We start from the raw sequence: 27,285 nt of genomic DNA on the forward strand, positions 1-27,285 counted from the left end.
ATGCGCAGTATCCGCGCGTGTGCTCTCGTCCCGCTCTCAATCGGAGCTGACTTGGGCTTCGCGGGCTACCGTCGCCGGAAGTATCGTGAGGTCCCATCCGGTCCGCTCCCAGCGGCGGCACCTCAAAAACAGTGCCCCCCCCCCCCGGGGAGAGGTGAGGGCTGTAGGATCCGGGGGTGGGAAGGGAAAGATGGGGGGGAGTTCCCTGGAGGCGGGGCGTTGGGGAGCTCGGGGGGCGATGGGGGAGGTCAGGCGGGGGTTCTGGGGATCCAGGGGCGCGCTGGGGCGGGGCACATGGTCTCTGGAGGCGTGGGGTTGGGGAGCCCGGGGCGGGGATGAGCTGGGGAAGGGGCTCGGGCGGCTCTGGGGAGCCAGGGGCTGATGGGGGAGGCAGGGACCAGGGAGTGGGACTGGGGGAGGGGGGCTGGAGTGGGGGCCATACGGGTGGAGCTGGTTGAGTGGTAGACGCATAAGAGGTGGCTCTGGGAGGCTAAAAGACGGGAGATGGCTTAAGGGAGTCAGTGGAAGGAGGGCTGGGAGCCAGGAGATGGTGGGGGTGGAGCCAGGAGCCCTGGAGAGGAGATGACCTTAGGGAGCCAAGGGGGCTGGAGGTAAGGGTTGAGGGGAGAGCTGGGGAGCCAGAAGATGATTGCAGGGGGGAGGCCGGAGCCATGGGACCAGGGGGTGAGCAGGAGAGTCAGGGAAGTAATGAGAAGGTGGCTGGAGCCAGGAAGTGGCAAAGGAAGTGGGATGGCATAGGGGAAAGACAGGTGTTCTGGGATGGAGGGATGGCTGTGTGGCTGGGAAGCTGGGGGCCGGTATCTAGATGCTGTTGTGATGATCCATGTTCTCTACATGGATGGATGCGTAGGGAGCAGTCTTGGGTTATTTTCATATACGTAGGCCGGGGGTATTGGATGCCAACCGAAGGGTTATGGTATCTTTTTCTCTTTGGTTAGGCAAGTAGAACTTGTGTTAGCATGGGAGCGAGCCCAGCAGTGTCTCAGATGGCTACGAGGGGGATTGCTGGGGGTTGTTAGGGGAAGGATGGTGAGGTGTAAACTTTGAAAATTCAGAAGGCTTGGAGAATTTGTCCAAACTGAAATTCTAGATGTTTTAGGGCCCCTCAGCCCCCTAATTCATTTACAACCACTTCCAGCAACCCAAAATGTAGATGCGTCAGTTTAAAGGTTCTGTATAAACAAAACAAAATTAGCTGGAAAAACTAGCTTTGTGTTCCTTCTTCCTACTCTGTTACTGAGTAACAGCCGTGTTAGTCTGTATTCGCAAAAAGAAAAGGAGTACTTGTGGCACCTTAGAGACTAACCAATTTATTTGAGCATAAGCTTTCGTGAGCTACAGCTCACTTCATTGGATGCATATGATGAAGTGAGCTGTAGCTCACGAAAGCTTATGCTCAAATAAATTGGTTAGTCTCTAAGGTGCTACAAGTACTCCTTTTCTTTTTACTCTGTCACTGGTGTATTGGAAGCAGCATTCTGAATAGTCATATTCTGTGTAGCTTCTTGTTTCGAGAGGAAGGCATGATATTTTAAATTATGTTGAACATTTTATTGATTCCATCTTTACGTTCAGTCAACTCAAGTTAAGCACCAGTTCATGTGCACCTGTTGGGGATAGATCACTTGACGGTTACCTGTTCTGTTCATTCCCTCTGGGGCACCTGGCATTGGCCACTGTTGGAAGACAGGATACTGGGCTAGATGGACCTTTGGTTTGACCCACTATGGCTGCTTTTATGTTCTAATGTTCATATGCTTATGAGGCCTTTTGCTACAGTCAGGAGAGTATAATTGTAAAATACATAGGCTGTGGCTTACAGTGTGTGTGAGGAAAACCTTGAAACCTTACATGTTGTCTCATATTTCTTTATTGCTTTGGTTTTAGCAAAAATGGATTCTCCGGAAGTAACAGAGTTGCAGCAAGAAGTGATGGAAGAGTTGGGGATCTCTATGGAAGAGCTCCAGCAATTCATTGATGAGGAGCTGGAGAAGTTTGAGTGTGTGAAGCAGCGGAAACAGCAGCTGGAAGAGCTGGAAAAGAGCGTGGAACAGAAAGAAGCAGAAGTGGCATATGTCGACCAGCTCTTCAATGATGCTTCGAGGTGGGCACACTTGTAGTGGCAGCTTTGTGTTGAACAGTGAGTTAGTGGAGGTAGCAAGGAGCATTCTGGAACAGGGAATTGGGTCTCAGGCCTTGTCTGGATCGGTGGGCAGTGATCGATCCAGCAGGGGTTGATTTATCGCATCTAGTCTCGTATAGACATGATATATCAACTGCTGACCACTCTCCTGTCGACTCTGGTACTCCACCAGAAGGAGGAGCGCAAGCAAAGTCGACAGGAGAGCGTGAGCTGTCGACTTACCACAGCAAAGACACAGTGGTAAGTAGATCTAAGTACTTCGACTTCAGCTACGCTATTCACGTAGCTGAAGTTGTGTATCTTAGATCAACCCCATGCGGTAGTGTAGACGAGCCCTCGGGTTCTATTTCCATCTCTACCACTGACTTTGCAGCGTGATGTGTAGGCAAGTTTTCGGAAGTGTTCACTAACTTTATATGGTTCGGTATCTGTTTGTGTGTATATCGTGCGAAGCCACGTTCTGTAGTGGCTTTGAGTCCTTTGTCCAACCCCTAATTATGGTTTGTTTACTGAGGTGAAGTCACAGTTCTGCTTAGTGCTAGTGATGGCAACAACTGCTGAGTAGCCTCTTAATGTAGCAGGTACTGCTGTGCAAAACATTCTCCTCCTTCTGGGAGGGGTGGGGTACAGCTGTACTCATCTTGGAGCTTTCTCTCTGCCCCTCTTTTCCCCCAATACGCTGCAGAGCCATTGGTAAATGCGAGATACTGGTAAAAGATCTCTACTCCAAGCTGGGCCTTCAGTATCGTGAGAGCAGCTCTGAAGATGAGGACTCGGCTTCCAAGCCGATGGAAGTGATCGAAATCCCAGATGAGGATGACGACGATGTTATGAGTATTGATTCGGGTTGGAAGCGCAGTTCAGTGTTCCATATGACGTTGGGGAGTGGGTTGGTGAAGGGTGGGGGAGATGAAAATGTATCCCTGGAAAGAATAACAGTCAACTCAAGTTAAGCACCAGGAGTTGGTGAAGGAACATCCTAAAGAATATGCATTAGGACTATTGTTCCTCAGGCTGTGGAGACCAGATGGAGACTCCCATGGAGTCTGTGGGAAGTGTAATAAAGAGTGGTTCTTGTGAGGTCAGTGCGTTTGTTCCTGGAATTGAAAGGAGTTAAATTAGGAAGCTCTCAAATGACAACCCCCCCCCTCCCCATTCTCCTGCTGTCTCAGGAGTAGTGCAGATAAGCTGCATGGAGCACTCAACAGCCAGAAGGGCTAGTTAACTCATCCCAAAGCACAGCTTTCTGGTGGGGAAGGAGAAGGATGAAATGGGAGGGGATCCTGGGGAATCCTCTCTCCTCAAAAAATGAGGCAAAATTTGGGTCATGGGCTGAGATCCTGAGCGCACTCAGCTCCCATTGAAATCACTAGGTGTTGTGCATGCTCAAGCTGTGGCCCTCAGTTATCCTGAGATTCTGTTTATAAGGACTTCCTGTTTGAAGAGGGATGGCTTAATAGTATAAGCCTCAGTTTTGAAATAGCAGGACTTCTTGGAACTACACGTTTTAACCCTAGAAGGATTGGCATGTCCCTCCAGTCATTCTTAGGTATATAAAATGAGTTCCAATAGAGACTGGGAGTGGCTGGGTCATTACACATATTGAATCTATTTCCCCATATTAAGTATCCTCACACCTTCTTGTCAACTGTCTTAATGGGCCATCTTGACTATCACTACAAAAGTTTTTTTTTCTCCTGCTGATAATAGCTCATCTTAATTAGCCTCTACAGTTGGCATGGCTACTTCCACCTTTTCATGTTCTCTGTGTGTGTGTGATTATTTTTATTTATATATATATATATATATATATATATATATATATATATATACACACACACACACCCCTCTTACCATATGTTCCATTCTATGCATCCAATGAAGTGGGCTGTAGCCCATGAAAGCTTATGCTCAAATAAATTCATTAGTCTCTAAGGTGCCACAAGTCCTCCTGTTCTTTTTATTAAGATTACTGTGCATGTATTTCTTGGGAGAGTCCTTGGAAGTTAAGATTCTGGATGACCTGCATAGATTGTAAACATTCTGTAGCTCTTAAGAGTTAAGGCCTGTCCAGGTCTTCTGTCCCAAAACTTTCCCTTGCCTGTTGACCGCAACGCTTGTGTGCCAATTATCCCTCTGTAATGGTGCCTTTCACCTCAGAGGTGGCTGGATTTCATGGGAACTGTGAAACTTGTCTTAAGTGGCCCACTCCAATGACCAATGTAAATCTTTGGCTTAACAGAGTGGATCTTCTAATACATTTGTAAAAGAATTATACTCTAAATTATATTTCTCCTTTTGGAATGGATGTTTTCCTCTGCCCCCTTCAATTTGCTTTGGTGTCTTGGCAGGAGGAGATTGTGGTCTGATTTAGACTCTTTTCCAGCGTCAGTTCCAAGCTTCAAGTGCTTTTTCTGTTTTCTTTCATTTAAATATAGGTGAAACAAGTAACAGAATCTCAAAGGATCAGACCCTGGTGAGTTGGAAAAGACTTGTTTTGTAATGCGTTCTTGTATTACAAGTAACAATCCGGGTGCGGTTGTGCTAGGCACTGGGCAAACATTAAAAAAGGTACTCCTTGCTCTGGAGAGCTGCCAGTCTTACATTTTGTTGAGTTTTGCTGCCTTGAGAAACTTATAGGACAAACGAATCATGTTAAAGTTGCAACCCCTCAAAAAAAAAAAAAAAAAGTTTATATTGAAAAGCGTCTTCATTTCTACCTCCTTCTTCCCTCCCTGTAGCTTCGAGAAGCCATGGCTGCGATGAGGAAGTCTGCCCAAGATGTTCAGAAATTTATGGAAGCTGTTAACAAAAAAACAAATGCCCAGGACCTGCAAAAAGGTGTGTTTGTGTGTGAGAGAGTGAGAGGGCTGTCCCATTACTGGCGTAACCATGTGCCCAGGCCTTTTATCTCAACCAAAGACAGGTCAAGGCTGTTCTGAGATAGAAAGTCATTGGGAGGATTGCAATAATCCATCTCTAGAATGTTACAGAAAGACCATAGTCTCTTCTTTGCTAATTGCCTGCTTGAAGGAACTGTCAGGTGGTTCATGCCCCAAGTTTAGGTTTTGTCTCTTGACAATCTTTTCCAAACCCTAATAGTAATAGCAACACTTCATAACACTGTGTTTTTTGTTAAAAGGGCTTAGTTTACACCTAACCCTGCAGGGTTTGCCAACCAAACATCACTGAGCTGGAGCATGAGAACCTGAAAGTGAAACTAACTAGCTTAGGCTGAGTGAAATAGCATAAATGGTGGCAAGCTAATGAGGTTTCTAGCTTGTCCAGCTCTAAGCTGAAGTGGTTTTTGGTTACACAGGTAAGAAGTTTGCTTTGAAAAGTGATTTCGACTTCTCTTTTTTGTTCTCTCCTTGACAGATGGGCTATCCTCTCCTCCGAGCTCTGTTGGCGCATCCCAGCAGGTGAGCTCTGCGCTCGCTGGGGGTGACCTCAGCAATGATGGTGACCTGGTGGTTGGTATGCGTATCCTAGGCAAGAAAAGGACCAAGACGTGGCACAAAGGAATTTTGATTGCAATCCAGGCAGTAGGTGAGTGAGTCCCACAGTCTTGGCTGTAAACTAGCCAGTGGTGTCTCGAGGTGAATGCAATATGCGAAGCGTCATTGTGAATTTAGTGACCAACGTGTGCTAGATTGCCAATCTTCCGTGCACAGAACAAGTACAGCAAGCGGAGTAGCAGTGCAGTTTACTGCCATGTGGCCTTGTCAACTAGATTTGGACTACCATCTTATTTGACTTGCAGTGGCCGGCGTATTGTATGTTGCCATGGCAACTACACTCCCATCTGGCCTGGTTTTGAACTTGCCACCTACAAGTGAAATGCTATCTTAAGGTTTTCTGCTGCTACATGTCGCCATATCCGAGCTCTTCATATCCTTAGGGCCATCTTATCTTTCCTTCAGATTAAGAGATTAAATATTTGAGTTTCAATACATAGTCCTTTGCTCTCGTCACCAGCTGTAGATCAGAGCAGCTTGTTTCGGGTAAGAAGGAGTCTAAAGATCAGTGGCGATCTACTGGTTATTTAATGTTTTCTTGTTGCTAATACCTGATGTTGAGGAAGGTACCTGAACCTTCTGTTTTAGCATCGCTTAGCTCAGGGTTGGCCAGACTCTGGTATCTTTCCTCTCTTAAGAACTTGTGTCCTTGAGATGGCAGAACTACACTGTTAGGAACATAGGAATTACTATACCAGACCAGAATATTCATCCTTCTATTCACGGGACCTGTCTCTGATACTGACCAGCTGCTTCAGAGGAAGATGCAAGAAACGCTGCAGGAGGCAGATGTGGGATAGTCGGGCCCCAGGGAAAGTTTCTTCCTGACCCCCGTTGGAGGTTGTCTTTATAGTCTGAAGCAGGAGGGTTTATGTTTTCCCAAAACTTCTGTTTAGTTTTTACTACTAGAACTGTTCCTGCAGTTGAGCTAACAGTAGTAATGGAATAAGTGTGTGTTCCAATATTTGCAAAAGTACTTGGAGGTAACATGGGCTCTCTATTTAAAACAGGAGTTTCGTCAAGATTTCCTGCATTCTAGTCCCTGTTTTATCATGGAGTGGATGGCGGGGCAAATCGTGGATGGTGGGGCAAATTGTTGTGCCATTTTCCCCCCTGTGTAAAAGGGCATAATACTTGAGTGTCTCACTGGGGTGCCAAGGTTGAACGTTTGTAGGTGCTTTTACATCATTGGATGAAAAGATACTGGATAAATGCAAAATATTCTAACTAGGGATGATAAATGATGTGGTCTTGCTAGTAATCTTCTGAATTAAACTCATCTTAAGTGTTTCTATCTTGGCTCTTAGACATGAGTGGATGTTTTTGCTGCAAGATATGTTATAGTTCAAAGGATAATTAATACAGGGAAGTCCCATGATTGTGTTTTATGCAGGAAGTCAGACTGGATGATTGCAATGGTCACTTCTTGCTTTATAATCTAATCTGATGTTCTTTTTGGTAGTGGGATGTTAGTGTGAAGTGATGTGATTCTCACTGACCATAGCCCTCTTTAAAACACCTTTCAGGTGCTGGTAAGAAGTTCAAAGTGAAATTCGACAACAAAGGGAAGAGTTTGCTTTCTGGCAATCACATTGCGTATGACTATCATCCCTCTGCCGAGAAACTCTACGTCGGAAGCCGGGTTGTGGCCAAATACAAGGATGGGAATCAAGTCTGGCTCTATGCTGGCATCGTGGCCGAAACGCCAAACATGAAGAATAAACTGAGGTATTAAACAACCTTCTCCTCCATAGTGGTGGTCCCAGTCTTGGGGGCAGTGTATGTAGAATAGTAAGACTATAGTGAAGTTGAGGCTTTGTCTCGGATTCTAAACCTTGTTGTGAATTTGGGCGAACCAGCTTTTTAGTGAAGTGGTTTGGATCTTTGATGCTGAATCACCTGAGAAGCATTCCCATCCCACTAATCACACAATCAGAATTGCTATTCTGTGTGCAACTTTCTTCTGAGAGAGTCAAATCGCACCTGCTAATGCCATGACCCTCCTGCTACAGGGTCTAGGAGTTAGGGTATGTCTACACTGCTACAGCAACAACAACAACAACAAAAAGTGTCAGGTTTCAGAGTAACAGCCGTGTAGTCTGTATTCGCAAAAAGAAAAGGAGGACTTGTGGCACCTTAGAGACTAACCAATTTATTTGAGCATAAGCTTTCGTGAGCTACAGCTCACTTCATCGGATGCATATTGTGGAAAATACAGAAGATGTTTTTATACACACAGACCACGAGAAAATGGGTGTTTATCACTACAAAAGGTTTTCTCCCCCCCCCACCCCACTCTCCTGCTGGTAATAGTTTATCTAAAGTGATCACTCGCTTTACAATGTGTATGATAACCAAGGCGAGTGATCACTTTAGATAAGCTATTACCAGCAGGAGAGGGGTGGGGGGGAGAGAAAACCTTGTAATATAACTTCAACTAGATGCTATTGTCCTAAAACTGTTGTGTAGTGTTACTGTATACCATTAAACTGCTACCACGGTCCACTCTATAAATCCATAGCCCCTGTAATCTCAATACTCCCGGCCCCCAGAAAAAGTGATTCCAGGGATTGGTTCCTGTTTGGTTTTGTTCTCCTCTCCTCCTCTGCAAACACAAACTATTTCTAACTGCCCCTCTGCTTACCCGAACTGCCTAGAAAATAAACTCCTCCCTCCTGGGTGCATGCTCTGTTTAGGTATGGGATGCCACTTGAAGACCATCGATCCGTTGTGGAGCACAGCTCTGATGTCAGTGTTTCAAGGGTGCAGAGGTGCTGCTGGGGGGTGCTTTTTGCCTCTGGGGAGTAAGCCCTGTCTGTGGGAGCGGCTGCAGCTTCTTGTGGTTTGAGGCAGAGAGCTTTGTACTGTTGAATGGGAGGGTGGATTCTCTCTCTGCCATGCTCATATCCAAGGCTGGGAAGAAGTCCTGGCTGGGATCCCTGCCCTGCTGTTGCTTCTTGCTGCTGAGGTATCTTTGGAGCCTCTCTTAAGGAAGCGCTGCTTCTCCTTTCCACAGCCCCTGCAGCTAAGTGGGAAGGATTCCCTTGTAGTGTGATATCTCCACTGTTCCGATCTATGGAGAGGAAGTGGAAGTATCGGATACCTTTGATTGTAAACTCTCTCGAGCAGATGCCATCTCTTTGTTCTGTGTCTGTACAGTGCTTAGCACAATGGGCTATGACTTGGGCTCCGAGGCACTATGGTAATACAAACAGGCTGTGGGTGAGGTGTCTTCAGCTACATTCATGAACACTACTCTCATCACATAAGGCAGCTTCATAGCCATATTAAATATATTTTCCAGGTTCCTGATCTTCTTCGATGATGGCTATGCTTCTTACGTCACTCAATCGGAGCTGTACCCAATCTGCAGGCCATGTGAGTTCTCCGTTTGTTTGCAAGCTTCTATGCTTTGCTAGGACTCTAGCTGGGTTCTGTCCTAGCATTGGAATTAAACACTTTGCCTGGAAAGATTTGCTGTGCACGAGAAGCTGCAGAACGTAACAATCAAATGTTACTAGGGCTGTCAAGGGATTAAAATAATTAATCGCTATTAATCGCACTGTTAAACAATAATAGAATACCATTTATTTAAATATTTTTGGATGTTTTCTACTTTTTCAAATATATTGATGTAAATTACAACACAGAATACGAAGTGTACATTGCTCACTTTATATTTATTTTTGATTACAAGTATTTGCACTACAGTAATCACTCTATTATGATCCCTCATTGTCTTTTAGACTGTCCTTGTTCACTTGCCTGTTTTAACTAAAATCCATCTGGAATATCACCGGAGAGGCTGCGGAGAAGGTCTTTGTAAAAGCCTTCTCCCCTTTTTTCCTTTCCTAATAGTAAAGAAGACCTGGGAAGACATAGAAGACGTTTCCTGTCGTGATTTCATAGAGGAGTACATCAGTGCTTACCCAAACCGTCCCATGGTATTGCTGAAGAGCGGCCAGCTGATTAAAACAGAATGGGAAGGGACCTGGTGGAAATCCAGAGTGGAGGAAGTGGATGGCAGTCTGGTCAAAATCCTCTTCCTGGTATGAAAGCATTCCCTACCCCTAGAATAGGGGAAGGTTGAGTTTATTTTGCTGAGATGTTGCCAATCAGGGGCTGAGGACTTTCCTTCTCCAGTAGGTCAGGCTGGACAAAATGAGTTTCCTTGCCATGGGAAGTGACTTAAAAGGTGTTTTGGTTACTGACCATGGTTAGAAATGGGATACTGGATTAAATGGGCCTCAGCTCTGATCCAGGCTGGCAGTTCCTCTGTTCTGCATGGAATATGGTCTGATAGCTGTAGGTTGACTTGGAGATGCCACCTGAGAGACTTTTATATTTAAAATGAGAGTGGGTCAAATTTTCCAAAGCACTCAAGTCCCATTTTCAAAAATGACTTTGGCTCCTAGGTCACATAGGTGCTCCTAAAAATGTCTAATTTTTAGGCTCTGTATCAGATAGATGTGTGTGTTCAAATTGAAATAGACAATACAAGTTTTTTCTTTCTTTTTTAACGGTCTATGGGAAGTTCTTTGTTTTGGCTTCTTTCTGACTGACTGTAAACTCCTCCCAGTGGCCTCCTGAATCCAAACATAAGAGCACTGTGCTAGTGTGAGAGAACTGGTGTGAAACTGACTAGAAGCTTAAATGATAGTCTTATCAGAAAGTAAACACTACTGTTCCCCACCCCTCCCTCTGCTTAACTCCCTTCCCTGATTTCCTGTCTCTTTCCATGCTTATCTAGGTATTGTGTGGGCTCCATAGTATGTGAAATCCTGGTGGTAAACACTAATCAATTTATCCTTCAAACACCTTTTAAGGCAACAAAGTATTGTTCTTGGAACGGAGACTCAGGGAGATTACTTGCCCAGCATCACCCAAGGAGTTGACGGCAGAGCTGGAAATAGAATCTAGGTCTCCTGGGTACCAATCCAGTGCGTTAGCTGCAAGGCCATCCGTTAAATGGAAGCGCCTAGTCCTCCCCTTCAGAACGCAGTCCTTACTGTATCTTTTGCCAGCTTTGCCATCTTCTACCTTTCCTTTGCACGAGTCTCCTAACTAGTGCTGGCACCCTCCCTTTCTAGCTGTAAAAATCTCACCCTCTCTATTCTGTATTGTACATCCAGTGCCTCTAGAGCACCAGCTCTTCTGCACGCGTTTGACTTACGTGTCCTGTTGTGTGATTCAGAGCACACTGTGCACTATGGTTTTTAAATTCTGCGTTTTAATACACTGTTTCCATAGCGTAACATTCATGCACTTTTTTAATATATACTTCAAATCTTGACGTCCGCTTAAACACACACTTCTTGTCTTGAATCTCAGACAGATGCTGTGAATGTTACAATGTTCTCTCTGCCACAGGACGACAAACGCTGCGAATGGATTTACCGTGGTTCCACACGTCTGGAGCCTATGTTCAGCATGAAAACTTCCACGGCCTCCACTCTGGAAAAGAAACAAGGAGGGCAGATGAGGACTCGTCCCAATGTTGGTATGTCCCTCCCCCAAGTGTCTGTCTCAGGGCACGAACCTAGACTGCTTTCTCAGGCAGGACTCCAATGGAAGCTTTGACCAAATCAGGGCTACAAGATTGGCCCATCATTCGCTAGTTTAAAGACTTGGCAAGGAAATTAGTTGCATTAAGAGTCCAGTCTGTTGGAGAGAATTGGCAACACCGGTGTCTTGCAGCACTAGAAAATGGGATTCTTGCTGTCTTAACTTTGCTAATGTGGACTTAACCTTTCTTGAGTCTACGCTTCTCCCACTAGCTGCAACGTTGCTATGTGCTAGATATTCAGAGCTGTGGTTGTCTGCCTGAAGTCCTTCCAAAGAATAGATTGGATTGTTTAACAATTGTTCACAATTCAATTGTACATTTTTCTGTGAGCGGTAACTGGAATCTCCCAATATCATGTAGTTAATTAATGCACCAATCTTTGGCTGAAGTAGAGATTCTCTCTTCCACCAGGTGCTGTGAGAAGCAAAGGGCCTGTAGTACAGTACACGCAAGAATTAACAGGAACCAGTACTCAGTTTAAACCTATAGAACAAGTCCAAGCAATGTCTCTAGCTGCACCATCTGTTTCCCCACAGCCTGCTGAGATGGAGTAAGTATCCTATTAATTCTCTGCTTTTTCTCTCTGCTGCACCAAATATCTCCAGTTCTTAGTTGGCTCCATCCCTTCCTGTGGGAAGGAGTCTTCTGGTGTGGGTTTCTTCCATCACTTGGCTTATTTCTTGGTTGCACAATTGTTTTAATTCCAGTGTGGGGAGACGGTAGATAAAGGCTGATGAGTATCTTGGGGCGGGGAGGCTGACAGCACAGTACCCATTGAGTAAAGCTTCTTGTCCTTGTTCAATCCTAATGCTTCACACTTGATATATTTCCAAGTTACAAAGTTTGTTGCTTCTCTGAATTACTCCCTCATGTCACGATCCAGGCATTGGCCCCCTGCTGCTTTGCATTCCTCAACTTGGACTGACCGGCTCATGGACCTCACTGACTTACAAGGCCCTGAGAATTCAGAATCATTGGTTGGTCTTGATGGTCACGGACCAGACCTGATCAAGCCAATCTCCAACAAAATCCAACACACAGCTTCCGCTGCAAGAGGCACGAGTTGGACACGGTCAGAGGCACAGCCTAGTGCCGGAGGAGGACTTGACGAAGGAGAGAAGCAACATTGCAATGGAGATTGTGGGTTGGAGAACGCAAGATTTCCTGAGCATGTGTATTGGGACTTCAAGATAAACTTCCTAGGAGAAAAAGATACCGTCCCTGTTCACTTTTGTCACCACTGTGGATTTCCCATCAGAATTTATGGACGCATGATACCCTGCCTACATGTCTTCTGCTATGACTGTGCCGCTTTGCATGGGGAAAAGGGAGATAAGAAGTGCCCGAGCTGTAGTGAACCAGTGCAGCAAGTCGAGCATTATACCCGAGATTCTTTCCAGACGTAGCAGCATGCAAGTAACCCAGTCTACGCTGCTGCCTGTAGCCCCGAAAGCCAGTGTAATACAAAGCCTTCTGCCCTGAACGTAGTGGCCAACTGGTAAATGCCCCCTCCACACCACTCTAACCCTAACGCTTTCCCAAGGCTCATGAATCCAAGCTGTAGTTTCATTCTTCCTCTTTTCGTTGCCAAGGTGAGTCCTACTCCCAAGTGGTGTCCTCTCCACCTTGAAGAACAGAGTTTGGCTTCTCATTCTCCACTCCCAGGGCCACGTCCTCAGGACAAGATCGAAACTTCTTTGCTGCCATTGAAGTAACTCTAACTGAGGAGGCTACAGGAATGATAGACAGCAGCACTACCTGTAGACTGATAGAAGTCTATTACACTAAACTACAAGATACAGACTCCCTCTAGCTGTCCGAGCTGCACACTTCTGTTATAGAACAGTCATTGCCGTGGCTGCAAGACACTCTGGGATCTTAAATCTTTTTTTTTTTTTTAATCCTGTCTTCAAAGCACATAGTTGCAGACAAGTGGTTCGGACTACAGCTATTGTTCTAAGCCCCTTTGCCTTTAGTGCAGCAAAGTGCTGCAAAGACGTTAGCTTCTAGTATAAACTAAAAACAGACTCCGTACTTTGAGTATTGCTGCTGTTCAAAGGGGCATGGTTGGGTTAAAAAATCCTACTAGTAAAGACTTTTAAGATTATGATTAAGATTATTAAAACTGAAAGAATGGCATCTTTGCCTTCGTGTCTTTGTGTACTCCTAGTTTACTGACGTTGCCTAGTCTTGTTTTGATTTCTAGTCTTTCACTTTCAGGTTCTTATGCAATGTCACAGTGTTGGGATTGCAAGTGCTGCAGGGTAACAATCTCTTCTTCAAGCCATTTCCCCCTGGATTTAAGTGTTCACAAACATTTCTCTTGGTCCTGGATTTTAGAATTTGTCTTATATAAATGTAGCCCCTCTGCCCCCTTTTCCCCCAATGTTTGACATACAATGGTTGGTTTCACGTGTAGTGTGTTCTGTCAGTCAGTGTGTAATTTGGATTGGAAATTGCCATAATCTCTGCAAAGAATGAGACTTAATTGCTCTTCTGAGCGCCTGGCATCTTCCAGTATAGATGTTCTACTTCACTCAGCAGTTGGGCTTCCCTTTTGTAATTGATTCATGCAGCTCAATAGCAATATAGAGAGGAGACCTGTATTCCCCTCACTCTTGCTGCTAGCTGATATGGTAAGGAGAGCATTACAACTGGAACGCTTTTTAATTTCTCACTGATGCTGAAAAGTGCCCCCAATACAGATTCCAAGGGCTCTGCTTTTAGTCTGCCAGCCCACGGATCTTCGGCTGTCCAGGTTTCTCTGAAACGCCTGAAATTAGTATAATATTCTCAAGCACCTGCCCCACTCCCCAGAAATCCCCTGTATGCCAACATTTTTTAAATGTAGTTTTTATATTCAACCTGGGATCCCTACAGTGTATGTATCTTATTGAGTTGAACGAATCATACCATCACACAAAATCTTTTCTTGAGTTTGTTTCTGGCAGGCAGTAGAGGGCTGAGCTCTGCTGCGGTGTGGGGCAGGATCACGAATTTTCATAGAGTGTTTTAGGTGCCAGGTTCTGTTTGTTAACCCCTGCCACTCATGAGAGCATCTAGTCTTGAAATCGTGCACCGTTCTTCTTCCTTTATATAGAAGCCCTGAAAGTCAGCTGGCTCAGTCCAGAAAGCAAGTGGCCAAGAAAAGCACGTCCTTCCGTCCTGGCTCTGTGGGGTCTGGACACTCTTCACCTGTTTCTCCTGTCCTAAGTGAAACTCCTCCCATGGGGAAAGCTGCAGTGAACCAGCAATATCGGTAAGCAAGCTCTAGTCTGGTTTCCCTTTAACATGCATGCTGCAGAATCCCTAGGCTCTTGCATATTTTACATGAGAATGTGTGCTGTTTGTACAGCGCCTAGCACGTTAGGTTCTGGTCCATGACCAGGGCTCTTAAGTGCTGTGATATTACTAATAATCAAAAGACCTGTTCTCTCTTTACAATGGTGCAGGTGTGCTAGCCAGCTCCCGGTATAGAGTTGAAAATCTTGTCCCTCCTCAGCCGCTGTAGGGTCATCCCCCTATTCCCTGTGGCTTTTTGCTCAGTGTAGTCAGTGGTGCTTCCCTAGGGAGCCTATCTTACGGTGTCTCTGAGGAGGGCTTCATGTGCCAAATCAAGCTGTTAGTGTTGCCTTTCTCCAGGGGGGAGGATCCTTAGTGTATCTTCTTTGCTGTCTGTCTCTCTCCAGTGGAAGCTATTCCAGTGGCCAGCCAGGCAGCAGTGCGGTGCAGCCATTCCACGGCATGATGGATCGGGTGCCCAATGAGCCCTCGTACCGGGCCCCGATGGAGAAGCTCTTTTACCTGCCCCATGTCTGCAGCTACACCTGCCTGTCGCGGGTCCGCCCCATCCGGAGCGACCAGTACCGCAGCAAGAACCCCCTTCTCATCCCGCTTCTCTACGACTTCCGGCGCATGACTGCCCGCCGCCGCGTCAACCGCAAGATGGGCTTCCACGTCATCTACAAGACGCCGTGCGGGCTGTGTCTGCGCACCATGCAGGAGATTGAGCGCTACATCTTTGAGACGGACTGTGACTTCCTCTTCCTGGAGATGTTCTGCCTAGACCCCTACGTGCTGGTGGACCGCAAGTTCCAGCCCTACAAGCCCTTCTACTACATTGCAGACATCACCAAAGGCAAGGAGGACGTGCCGCTGTCCTGCGTCAATGAGATAGACACTACCCCTCCTCCACAGGTGGCTTATAGCAAGGAGCGCATCCCGGGGAAAGGAGTCTATATCAACACCGGCTGGGAGTTCCTCGTGGGCTGCGACTGTAAAGACGGCTGCCGAGACAAGTAGGTGACTCTGTGCAGTTCCTCACATCTCTGGGCCACACGTTGAGGAAAGGCTCTGCAAATAGGCCTTGCTGCGTGGCCTGAATGTTACCAGCTCCTGGCTCGGTTGCACATAGTATGTGGGGGGTGGTAAGGAAGCAAATCTCAGAGGCCAGGGCTCCCCATGGAGAACACTGTCCCCAGTTCTGGGGTACTTGGCTTGAGCCTCCCAACTCGCTGCAGCAGCAGGAATGCTCTATAAAAGTGTGTCAGTAACACTGCTCTCGTAAGGTTGAGACTTAAGTTACCGTTTCTCAGCCGATTCCCAAGTATTCGAAAATCCACCTGTTTCTTCCGATTGTCTCAAAAATCGTTTCCCCTGGTGCGGATGCAGGTTAGGGTTGGTGGCCCCCGCTGATGGAGTGGGGGGTTCCCACAATAGCATTTTGCTTGTTCTAATTTCTTTTGCACATACCAAGGTCTCAGATTATGGCACAGATCCCACTGCCTCAGGATTGCTCTTGGCTAGTGTCCTGCCACCGCAGCTCCTTTGGGGACGCAATGTTAAATGTTTGGGGTAAAAGTTGGCTCTGCAGTGTGGCTCAAGTCATCTGAGCCTGTGCAGCAGGACAGGGGCTCTGTTGCAAGCCAATGTTTGAAGGTAACCTGCCATCAGAGTAAGTTTGAGGGGAGGAGGGGGGGCTCAAAGTGACCTGCTGTAACACTGTATAGCAAGAGTCCTGCCCTTGGCAGAGAGTCCCAAATGTTCATACCCCGTCATTTGTATGTGACTTGAAAGGTGTGACTTCTTTGGGGGGGGCTTTGTGACTTCAGATCTAAATGTGCCTGCCACCAGCTGACAGTCCAAGCAACAGGCTGCACCCCCGGTGGGCAGATCAACCCCAATTCTGGCTACCAGCACAAGAGGCTGGAGGAATGCCTCCCGACAGGGTGAGTAGAGTGGCACTGTGCTTTTGTTAAGCTGGATTTCTGAGACCAATATGGTCAATCTGACAACATATTGGAGAGCTAGTCGTACACGTCGGAACTCCTGGGTTGTATTCCTGGCTTTCGCTTTTGCTTTTCCTGGCATTTGACAATACATGTCTGACTCTCATCACTGTAGTTACCGAATAACTACATTAAAATTGTGAGGTATTCTCAACAAAAAAAAAAAACCCAACCCCACAAATAGGGCATTACGTTATTCCTATTTTACAGATGGGGAAACTGAGGCACAGGCTTAAGTGACTTGCACCTAGTCACACAGGAAGTCTGTGATGAAACAGGGAATTGAAGCTGGGTCTCCTGAGTCCCAGTGTCATAACCAGTGCACCATCCTGCCTCTAAGAAACTTCCCCACTTGCCAGGTGGGGGTAGTGCAATTCTTCCTTTCATGTGTTCTTGCAAAATGAAATTAGCTGTGAAGCACTTTGAGCACCTCTGATGATTTGACTGTTCAAGTCCAAGATATTGCTAAGGCTCCATGGCAAATTGGTCCTAGACATGGCACCAGGGAGGGGTTCAGCTTCTGTGGCACTCAAATGCAGCCGGCTGGATATTCTGTGACCGCTTCAGATTCACTGCAGAACTGAAATGTTGCTGAATGTGGTGAATGCAATCAGTGGGAGCCGTCTGTCACATTGCTTAATGCTCTAATGGAAGGCACTCGAGTACCGTAGAAGAGTTGCTAAATTGTAGAGGACCGACTGGTCAACTGCAGTTAAGGTTTATTTTTATAGTAATGCTGTCCCTGAATTTTCAATGTACTGTTGATTTATGTGTTTATTCGTATTAGTAACACAAACGCATTGGAGAAAGCAGGGGGCTTCTGCACCAAAGTAATTATGCATTATTTCAGTCTACAGCGATCCAGCCTTATTACATGGGGTGTATCAAATCCCCCAGTACGTCACTAGAAATCACTCACATCTTATGGCAAGTGATTTACTTTGAATGATTTTTTTTCTCTACACAGCAAAAGCACACTTCAGATACAGGGTTATGTCTGGACTTCTGTCCACTTCTACCTCTAACAGGGATAGGTCCAGTGCTCTTCAGCTGGGAAAACTGCCCTGAGTGGGTTTTATATCAGTTTTTGTAACAAGCAGTACCAATGCTATGCGCCCTCTAGAGCGGAAAGCTGGGATTTCCCCGTTTGTCAAAATATCACATGCACAAAACCCAGGCAGTGCTAATGTAACATGGCAAGATTCAAAAGGAAACCAGGCAAATGGAGTGGCCTAGTCTCTCCTCTGTTTGGGGGGATTTTAAGAGCTCAGTCTGGGCTTTGAAACTTGCAGCAATAACCATCTGCTTTCCCTTCCCCAGAGTCTATGAATGTAACAAGAGATGCAAATGCAACACAAACATGTGCACCAATCGCTTGGTACAACATGGACTCCAAGTCAGACTCCAGCTATTCAAGACTCAGAACAAAGGCTGGGGAATCCGCTGCCTTGATGATATTGCCAAGGGCTCTTTCGTCTGCATCTATGCAGGTACAGGTGCCATGCCGCAGTGATACTGAATATCCACCTGGAAGTCCTTTGGTTAAAATCGGGCACGACTAACACAGATCTGTCTTATGAAATGTCTGCTCCTACTAGACTGGGCTGCTATCGCCAACAGTCACAGAAATCCTAAACTACCCTTTCTTAAACAAAACAAATATTTATGTAAAATGACACCGGCATTCGGTTTTCTTTTTACAGAACTTCAGACGTGAACAGAATTGTCACAGACCTCCTCGCGTGCATGTTAAACTCATTTAAGGATGCATTGCAGTTTCATCCCTGCCTTTCCCCGTAAACAAGGAAATACAGAAACCATGGTGACTGCAATGCCAGTATTGAAAAGTGAAGCATTTGCCTAGAGCGAAGGCTTCCCTTGCGGCATTAATTCAGCAGCATTGCACAGACATAGCTACCTGCTTCCTGTTTGTTTAAACAATCGAGCACTGGGTTGCTAATAATTGAGTGTTGATGTTGCTTCAGTGCTAGTTTCTTATACGAACTTGTGTTCTTGGCCTACGTGACTCCAGATGTCGTCGCCAGTGTAGAGACTGGACACTCTGGCTAATCAGTCCTCTCTTCCGAGCGTCCCTGGCTGGGTAGGGCTTTCATGCAGTCATGAAAGTGCAGTAGGTTTAACAAAACAAAAAAAGGGCCTTAAACAGGGCTAGGTTCTCCCTGCTGGCTTTACAGCTTGTTTCAGTGACCTGCCGGGGAAGCTCCGCAGTAGGGCAGATTGGAAATGCTGCCCCAGTGCCTCAGAGCCCTCACTCTCTGTGGGCTGGGCTTCCTGGCTGTACTATTTTCCATGACACACCATGGGCCCTCCTCTTGCTTGTGCTTGCATTGTGGGAGGTGTAGTCCCTCTGGGGATCCCAGCATGTAGAGGAGAATAGGGACATGAAGGTCCTGAACTGCAGCTCCCATGAGGCCTCGTGGTGGCATTTCAGATTAAAAGTTCTGTTTTCTGGTGTTTGTTTTTTTTAACAAAGTTGAATTTTTCCATGGAAGCCGGACGCCGTTTTTTTTTTTTTTCACTTAAATTCTTGAGTCCAAATCCAATTATCCAATGAAAAATAGCTTCAGTGGAAAACTTTCCACCGGCCTTACTCAGCTGTTGTTATACTTCCAGCTCCCTGATTTGGGGGTCAACCAGGGTCATCTCAGGCACACCAAGCTGTTTTAACCCTCCTTGCCTTAGCCACAGGCATAGCCTGCTTTGTTTTCAGAGGATAGCTTGGGAGTAGACCCAGGCCTGTTTCCTTTTGAAGGGGTAACACACCCACTAAAGTTCATGCCGCGCTCGTTTTCCAGGGAAAATCCTGACGGACGACTTTGCCGACAAAGAAGGGCTGGAGATGGGGGACGAGTACTTCGCCAACCTGGATCACATTGAGAGCGTGGAGAACTTCAAGGAGGGCTACGAAAGCGATGCCAAGTGCTCCTCTGACAGCAGTGGCGTGGACCTGAAGGATGAAGAGGAAGAGAACACCGGCACCGAGGAGCAGGATGAGTCCAACGAGGACAGCTCTGATGACAACTTCTGTAAGGACGAGGATTTCAGCACCAGCTCGGTGTGGCGCAGCTATGCTACCCGCCGGCAGACCCGGGGCCAGAAGGAGAATGGCCTGTCTGAGACAGCCTCCAAGGACTCCGGCCTCACCAGGCAGATCAGCCACGACGAGGTCGCCGTGACCGCCGCCTGCAAACTACCCGTGTCTGAGGAGACCTCCAAAAACAAAGTGGCCTCATGGCTGAGCTCCAACAGCATGTCGGACAGCTTCCAGGACAATGATAGCGCCTCCTCGTTCAAGATGACCGAGGCCAGCGAGGTCAAGGCAGGCAAAGTGGAAGTCCTGGGTGACCGAGAGAAGCCCTCCACTTCTGGGCTTGGGGGCAAGGAGGCCTTTGGCTTGGATGCAGACTCAAAGATGCAGAAGAAGGAGGTAAGAGAGAGGCTGATGTGGTGGTGCTCTAAGTACATGGCATTCCCAGTCTCTGGGGAGATGGAGCATCAGCACCCCTCTTTATAGGTGAGGTGCAGAGGAGGGGAATGCCTGGACCAGCCATGCCATGTAGCATTCCTGGATCCCAAGGCTGTGTTCAGCTAGGCTACAGTGCCATTTTGTACAGCCGGCCTCGCCTTGGTATCTGTGAAGTAGGGAAGCATTTTCCTGATTGCATGCGTGGGAAAACAGGCGCAGAGAAGGCAAGTGACATGCCCAGGGTCAAACAGGGAGGCTGTCACTGAGCCAGAAATAGAAGCCAAGACTTCAGTCCCAGGTCAGTGCCCCCTCTGCTAGATCAGTGGTTCTCAACTAGGGGTCTTAGGCCCCCTGGGGGGGCCCTGAGCAGGTTTCAAGGGGGCTGCCAAGCAGGGCCAGCTGCATAGGGTTGAAGCCCAGGCCTGAGCCCTGCCACCCGGGGCTGAAGCCGAAGCCTGAGCAATGTAGCTTCATGGGGGCTGTGTGGCATAAGGCCCCAGACAATTGCCCTGCTTGCTACCCCCTAACACCGGCCCTGGCTTTTATATGCAGAAAACCAGTTATTGCATATGGGGCCTCAGAAAGAAAAAGGATGAGAACCCCTGTGCTAGATCATCCTTCCTACAGCATACACGTTAAACTTGTTCAAGGGAATTGCAGCATTGAGTAGAGAAGTATCAAAAGACCCAAGTGCTAATTTGCATAATACCTAATTACTTGGCCAAGCGGCAACTAACAGGAAGGGTAGAAGCACTGAGGGATTGGAGTGATCCAAGGGCTATTACTCGAAGGAATGGATGACATTAAGAAAGGGAAGAATGCAGGGAAGACGTAACAGTTTGATCTGTTGCACCGTGGAATAGTCTCCTACGGGAAGGTGAAGTGTCCTATTGTAAGATACTTAATCCCTGGAGGACAGATTTAAGGCCCAAACCTGTGCTGAGCAGCGTCAGTGGACTTTATGGAAATGAGATTGAAAATTAAGCCCTTGTAGAAGGCTGGAAAGCCCCAGATGAAGGTATATCCGGTGGAAACCAGTCCCCAGAACAGTCTCTGTTTATAGCACCTGGGTCTTATGGCTAGTGGGTTACAGTACTTCAAGTCTCTGAGATGCTAGATCTATATTCACAGAAAGCGAAATGCAGCCTGCAGAAGAGGTGTTAACTGTCTCTTACTTTTTTCACTTTGTAGGAATCTGAAGAGCCAAACAAGCTTTCGCTGTAAGTGTTGAAATATTTGAATTTGAGTGAAACGTTGCAGTTTACCAGTGCTCTCTGGTATCTTTACTGACACAATCACTGTCGCATGTAGATGCCTCCCCGGTAATTAAGCTAGCCTCTGTGTACAGCCAGTGAGGGAGGTCCATGGTAGATGAGTGAGAAACCAGCTCCATGCCAACAGAGGGGGCCGGGAAAGCTGCTGCATTACTACCGAGGCTGGTTAAGCCCTTGCATGTTAGGCCATGGACCTGGACTGGGTAGATTAGCAAGTTATACAGTCAGCTGTGAGCGTCTCTTACCTTCTCCAGTTCTGTGTTAGAAGCTCTCCTGGGCATCACTGTGTTTCCGAGTATCCCTAGGACAGGTGGGGGAGATGACTAGGAAGCGGCGTGTGTGACTTATTTTGTTCTTGCCCCCTCCAGGGCATCTGAGACAGGCAAGGTGTATGGCTATAATCCAAGCCCTATGAAACTCGAGGGGATCCGGAGGCCACCAAGCAAGACGATCATGCATCAGAGCAAAAGGCACTTGGCTCCTCCCCAGCAAGCGGCTGACGTAAGAATCGTGCTTTAGGGCCTGATCTTTGAAGACTGGCCTGTGCCTTGTGGGCTTTTTGGTTTGCACTGCAAAACGGTAGGCGGTGTGAGGCTCTCTTTAAACTCAAGAGCTTTACATGCTCCAGCCTGATTAAGAGCCAGCCCCCAGTCCAGTGGATTATGATTGCTAGTTCCTTGTGATTACATCTTTCCAGGGTTTGCTTTGAATTGCAGGCACCTGTATTTGGGTTTTGAAGGCTCTGGCTCGCTATGGTAAAGCAGCTGTAGTGACTTGGTCTAAATGGGGTGAGGGATTCCGCTGTGGGGACTCTTCCATGCGTGGTGTTCAGATGATTGCCAGAATTAGTGTTAAGAAGGAATTGTCCCTAGGGCACATTGAGAGGGACCGTAGGTTTCCTTATGCCTTCCCCTAGGACACTGAGCATCTGTTTGGGTCAGATAGACCTATCCCATGTGGTTGATCTCTCACAATTCCAGCGAGCGTGGATGGATCTTGGCGCTTATTTCTTTTTGTAAGAGATCGTTCACTCCAGGCTGCACGACAACCACTTGTGTTCTGTGATCCTTAGCTCTTTGTGTGTGTCATATATTTCATACATTATGCACTGAATTTGGGGTTTTTTAAATCAAAACACTTTTTGCATCATTAACTCCTAATTGCAGAACATAAAAAAGGAAGCTAATCAAATCAGCCCTTGTTGCTATTATAAAAGTTGATGAAACCAAACTTCTGACCATTAGTGGTCATTAAAGAACTTATTTCACGCAGCGAGGGGAGGCATGTTACCTCCCAGTGTTCTGGTCAAATTCCACCTTGGAGTTACTAACCAGCCTCTCTGATTTCCCCCTGCAGTTTCAACCTGAACATTATTCTTTTCCCATTTAATAAACTGTGGACTGTAGTGCTGTTTTGTGCTGTTAGCTGCCACGTACCACCTCAGAGGTGGCTAAAATCCTTCCTGTCCAAATAGTCTTCAAGCCAAAAGTTGCTATAGAAATTTTTCTGAAGGCTCTAGGCCTGTTCATCAGGGTTCCAGGACCCAGGGTTCTGTTCCTGCCTTTTTCGTGTGTGTATTTAAAATGACTTCCTAAGGGTATCGGAAGCTTTAATGAATGAAAGGGCTTTGATAGTTGCTGAAAGGTTCTATAGAAAGGCACAATATTTAAGCACAGCTCCTTGGAGAAAGGGGAATTAATACTCTCCGAGGCTTTAGCAGCATGCTGGAGAAGGTAATACGATGCTTTTGGCTTGCATTGCAACCCCTCTGAGATGCTGGTACACGTGCCTGTTTCCAGGATGTGCTGACACTGTCAAGTAGCACGGACAGCGAGGGGGAGAATGGCCAGCCGGCAGCAGGACAAGCGCAGGGCAACACGAATGATAGTGATGACATCCAGACGATTTCCTCTGGCTCCGAGGAAGAGGACATTGATGATAAAAAGAATTCCTCTTCCGGGCTAGGTAGGTGCAGCAGGGGCATTTGGCGAAGGACTAATGGGATTGAACAGGGAGCTCTGTACAGAGGGCAGATGCAGGAGAAGAAACTGTTCAGAAGCAATATGAGGTGTTGCTAACATGATGACAAATGTGTCTCCAGTGCCCGGGGCAGAACAGCCGTTTCTACATGTTACGCTGGTCCCAGTGCAGCTGACTACAGACTAAATTCTAATTGAGGGCTAAAGTTTCTCAAAGTGACTGGTTTTGGGTGCCCAATTTGAGACACTTTAAAGGGACCTGACTTCAGGTAGGTGCTTGGCCCTTCCTGAAAATCAGGCCCCTCACAATGGGCACCCAAAATTACTCCTCAGTCTGGAAAACTTTAAGCCTGAGATTCTGAAGAAAGAGCGATTTGTTTTTCTGTGGATTTCTGGGCGTGGACTGGCATTGAGCAGGGATTCCAGGATCCCTGGGTCCCAGCTTCAGAGAGGATTCAGGATTTTGTCCCAGCTCTAGAAGCTGAATCCTGAATGGTTTGAGTCTTGGCTGAAACAGGACAGTTTGTTAGCAGGCAGCGCTGGTTGAGTTGAACTGATTTCAGCTAAAGTACTATCACTGTCTTCGATCCCTTTAAGAAAGTGAGAGGAAACCTCGTGGTGATGATTTCTCTGGTTTGGCAGGTCCCATTAAAAGGCAAGTGGCAGTGAAGTCCACACGAGGTTTTGCCCTCAAATCGACTCACGGGATTGCCATAAAGTCGACCAATATGGCATCAGCTGACAAGGGGGAGAACATGCTCGTGCGCAAAAACACCCGCCAGTTTTATGACGGCGAAGAGTCCTGCTATATCATTGATGCCAAACTCGAAGGGAACCTCGGCCGTTACCTCAATGTGAGTTCCCTGTTCTTGCGCGCTCTCCTAGGCAGTGCTGTGCATGTGTCCTCTCGGAGCATCAACAGGGCTGTCTGGCTCTCGGCTTCTGTTTGATTTGAGCAAATGTTGCACAGGAGTTTCACTTCGCTTAGGTAGCCTTGTGGGTCCGAAGCAAGTTCCCCATTTGCCGTGCTTCGAACTTCAGCCCTGTCCCGGAGGGTTTCCTCCTCTGGCTGACATGGTTAGGTGGGAGACCAGTGACTGCCAGTTCTGGTGGCTATTAAGTCAACACCTATCCACTAGGGACCGAACTGAGTTCGGTGTCGCTTCAAACATCCGTTTCTGAGCTGTCCCAGTGCAGGGTGCTGGACTTCACCTCTCGAGGTCCCACCCAGCCCTCTAGTTCTGTGATTTAAAGGTGAACATTAACCTGTCTGCTTTGGGTTTGTACGGGATTCTGTTTGTCGCTCTGTGCTCGACTCAAGACCTGCTTAGCAAGGAAGTGAAACCTGTCAAAGCAGCTGCTCCATAGTGGAGCGCATTTGCTCTTGCTGTTGGGTGGGGGATGGAAACGCAAGAGTTGAAGACGGATGCGAAGTGCGGTTGTGTGACATACACGCAGCTACTAAAGCTATAGCTTAGCACTTATTCCATGTAGTGCGTGTGGTAAGAAAATAGTAACCCCTATTTCAGTGGGCTTAAATCGGACTCAGTGACTTACTTACTGATCTACCTGTTTAAAAACACTGCATCCCACAGCCTGCTTGTTCCCTGCCTGCCACAAGTGCCTGTTCATAAAGTGGCTTCTCTTGTCCCTTTACAGCATAGCTGCAGCCCCAATCTGTTTGTGCAGAATGTCTTTGTGGACACGCATGATCTCCGTTTCCCTTGGGTTGCCTTCTTCGCTAGCAAGTAAGTGATCTGATGCTGAGGGGTTTTGTTGGCTGTCGGGCTGCTGCTGGCGCCGCTGGTTGCTTTTTAGTTCCTGATGGTTCAGGAGGTTGAAAACTTCACCAGGAGGCAAGACCTCTTCAGAAGTTGTATTTGGCTTGTGCCATGAGGATTCTAATGTGGTCTTGTGACTAGACCTGGGATTGGGGAATCAGGGCTTCTGGTTTCTCTTCCTAGCTCAGTCCCTGGCTTATTGTGAGCTTGGGCAAGTGGCTCGTGGAGAGACTTTCAAAGTCACAAGGTGCAGTTTAGGCACCCATCTGCCTTTGAAAGTCTTCCCCCCAGGGCCTGCAGTACCAGCTCTTGCCAAAGTAACTGGGAGCTGCAAGTTCTCCGCGCTTCTGGGGAAAAAGGTGCGGCCAGTTAATCGTTGGTGAAATAGTGACATTGCACCTTTCACAGATTGTGAAGCTTAATCTCTCAAGTACTTCTGTGGCCTTGATTACTGTAGCATATGAGCACCTCAGATCTTTAAGGAGGTAGAACAGGGCTTTTATGCCCCTTGTACAGATGAGGACTGAAGCCCAGAATGGTCTCTAGGACCTGGCAGAACAAGGAATTGAACCCAAGTTTCTTGGGTCGTAGGTTAAGGCTCTAACCACTAGGCTGTCCTGCCTCTGAATCCTATAACGAAATGTACTGGACCAGCCTTTGCTTTCTGGTCTTCCCAAAAAGAGCAACTGCAGCACCCCTGTGGTGGTCTGGCAGTAGCAGGGAAACAGTCTCGGTCCATAGCCGCTGGCTACGCTGCCCTCTCCCCACCCACCTCTTTGTCACACGGGCTTCTTCCTTGTAAAGCTTGTGAAATGCTTCTGTTCCGCTGAGGCTGGTGGCACTGCCAAGGCACGGATCTCGCCGATCAACAGGCATAAGCTTTGCCCTGTGTCTGCTGGCCGAAATGCACAGACTTCCTTGAGGCCAGCAACTGCATCCCCTTCTGCTAGTTAAGTAACATGCTCACTTCCCTTCCTTCTCAGGAGGATACGAGCCGGGACTGAGCTGACCTGGGATTATAACTACGAGGTGGGCAGCGTGGAGGGCAAGGAACTCCTGTGCTGCTGTGGAGCTATCGAATGCCGCGGCAGGCTGCTCTAGCCATGCCGGTGCCCGCACAATGAAGGACAGGGGCTGCTGGCCCTGGATTCCCCGCAGCTCTGCTTCTGAGCCAGGAAAAAGTTGATTCTCAGCCACAGGCCTGGTCCCTACCCTCCCTGCACAACCTTTTGTCTGGGAGGGTGATGTACTGTATTTCAGTGGGAGCTGTTTTAATTACACCGTGTTTGTCATTGTAGCTGTTATAAAGCTGGTGACAGTAACTTGGAGCTGCCCGGTTCACTTGAAAATATCCCTGCAGGTGCACGGACCACAACATGATCAGGCTCACAGAAGGGGTGGCTTGGCGTTGTGCAGAGGGCTGGGATGGCTCTCTGCCTTGGTGGGGTGCCTCCACGATCAGGTATTCAGCTAGCTGAGAGAGACTTAATACCTGTCATCATGACAGCTCAATTCAGGCATGAAACACACAAGGCAGGCAGTACAGAAGGTTCCCCTGCTTTGCCATCCTGCAGCCAGCCTCTACTGCACACAAGTCTGCCATGTCAAATCCCCTATCCCCCCCAAAACTAGGCAACTAGTTAGAATTGGTGCCCTCTTGTTGAAATAATGACAATAAAGGGCAGCATTTTAGAGGCACTAGGGGTAGATCATCCTCTGCAGGAACCTTCTTGGGATTTCCCCGTGCTATTGCTGAACATGCTGGTAAGGCCCTGGGGCTGTGAACCAATGTTGGAGTTAAAGCAGAAGACCAAGGAGTTCAGCAGAAAGGAGAGATCTGTCCTCCTCTCTCTGACCTATTTGTGTTGTAAAAAAACCTGTCTGCTGTTGAAAGCAATGGATGTGTTTCTTAAAAAATAAAACCCCCACTCTGCAGAACAGTGTGAACTTGAAAGTGGCTGGTGGCCTGCTCTTGAGAAAGCAGCACTTCTGGGGTGGATTTAGACTGAGCTGGGTAGTGGGCACATGGGATTTTGCCTAGGACTTGGACACTGGGAACACCACTCACTTGTTGGTTAGTGAACAAACCCAGGTCTGTAAGGCTTCTGTACAGCTGCTCCCAGATGATATAGGCATGGAGGAAATATGATCAAACTTCACTGGAGGAAAGGATGCAGCACCTACCAGTGTGTATAAAATACTCAAAGCAGGTGTGATTAAATCTGGCC

General features: G+C 47.3%; 1 protein-coding gene across 4 annotated transcripts; it reads left to right on the top strand.

Moving 5' to 3' along the window:
* On the top strand, window positions 1–26,995 carry SETDB1 (SET domain bifurcated histone lysine methyltransferase 1). Of its 4 annotated transcripts, none has more exons than XM_077841544.1 (22): window positions 1–154; window positions 1,909–2,125; window positions 2,850–3,022; window positions 4,603–4,640; window positions 4,906–5,005; window positions 5,543–5,713; window positions 7,209–7,410; window positions 8,987–9,060; window positions 9,541–9,731; window positions 11,053–11,182; window positions 11,660–11,798; window positions 14,349–14,507; window positions 14,938–15,546; window positions 16,360–16,476; window positions 17,857–18,026; window positions 19,353–19,984; window positions 21,215–21,243; window positions 21,666–21,798; window positions 23,097–23,262; window positions 23,919–24,130; window positions 24,936–25,024; window positions 26,041–26,995. In XM_077841544.1, exons 1-22 carry the CDS (start codon window positions 1–3, stop codon window positions 26,156–26,158), a joined length of 4,023 nt encoding a protein of 1,340 aa, XP_077697670.1. In that variant the 3' UTR covers window positions 26,159–26,995. The 4 variants fall into 4 exon arrangements, 3 of the variants coding, with proteins under 3 accessions (XP_077697670.1, XP_077697672.1, XP_077697671.1); XM_077841545.1 differs by having other exon boundaries at window positions 72–154; window positions 2,850–3,010; XR_013348700.1 differs by lacking the exons at window positions 14,938–15,546; window positions 16,360–16,476; window positions 17,857–18,026; ... (5 more) ...; window positions 24,936–25,024; window positions 26,041–26,995 and adding an exon at window positions 12,132–12,746 and having other exon boundaries at window positions 12,841–14,443.
* Window positions 26,996–27,285: the final 290 nt, after the last annotated feature.

This window comes from Eretmochelys imbricata, chromosome 24, assembly GCF_965152235.1.
Source record: "Eretmochelys imbricata isolate rEreImb1 chromosome 24, rEreImb1.hap1, whole genome shotgun sequence".
Classification (NCBI taxonomy): Eukaryota; Metazoa; Chordata; order Testudines; family Cheloniidae; genus Eretmochelys; species Eretmochelys imbricata.

Bases quoted from the DNA above. Each gene is read 5' to 3' on its own strand.
- SETDB1 (XM_077841544.1), top strand. From the start codon at position 1: ATGCGCAGTATCCGCGCGTGTGCTCTCGTCCCGCTCTCAATCGGAGCT. The intron at 5,006-5,542 runs GTGTGTTTGTGT...TCTCCTTGACAG, and splicing joins TGCCCAGGACCTGCAAAAAG to ATGGGCTATCCTCTCCTCCG. The intron at 15,547-16,359 runs GTAGGTGACTCT...TTGTGACTTCAG, and splicing joins AAAGACGGCTGCCGAGACAA to ATCTAAATGTGCCTGCCACC.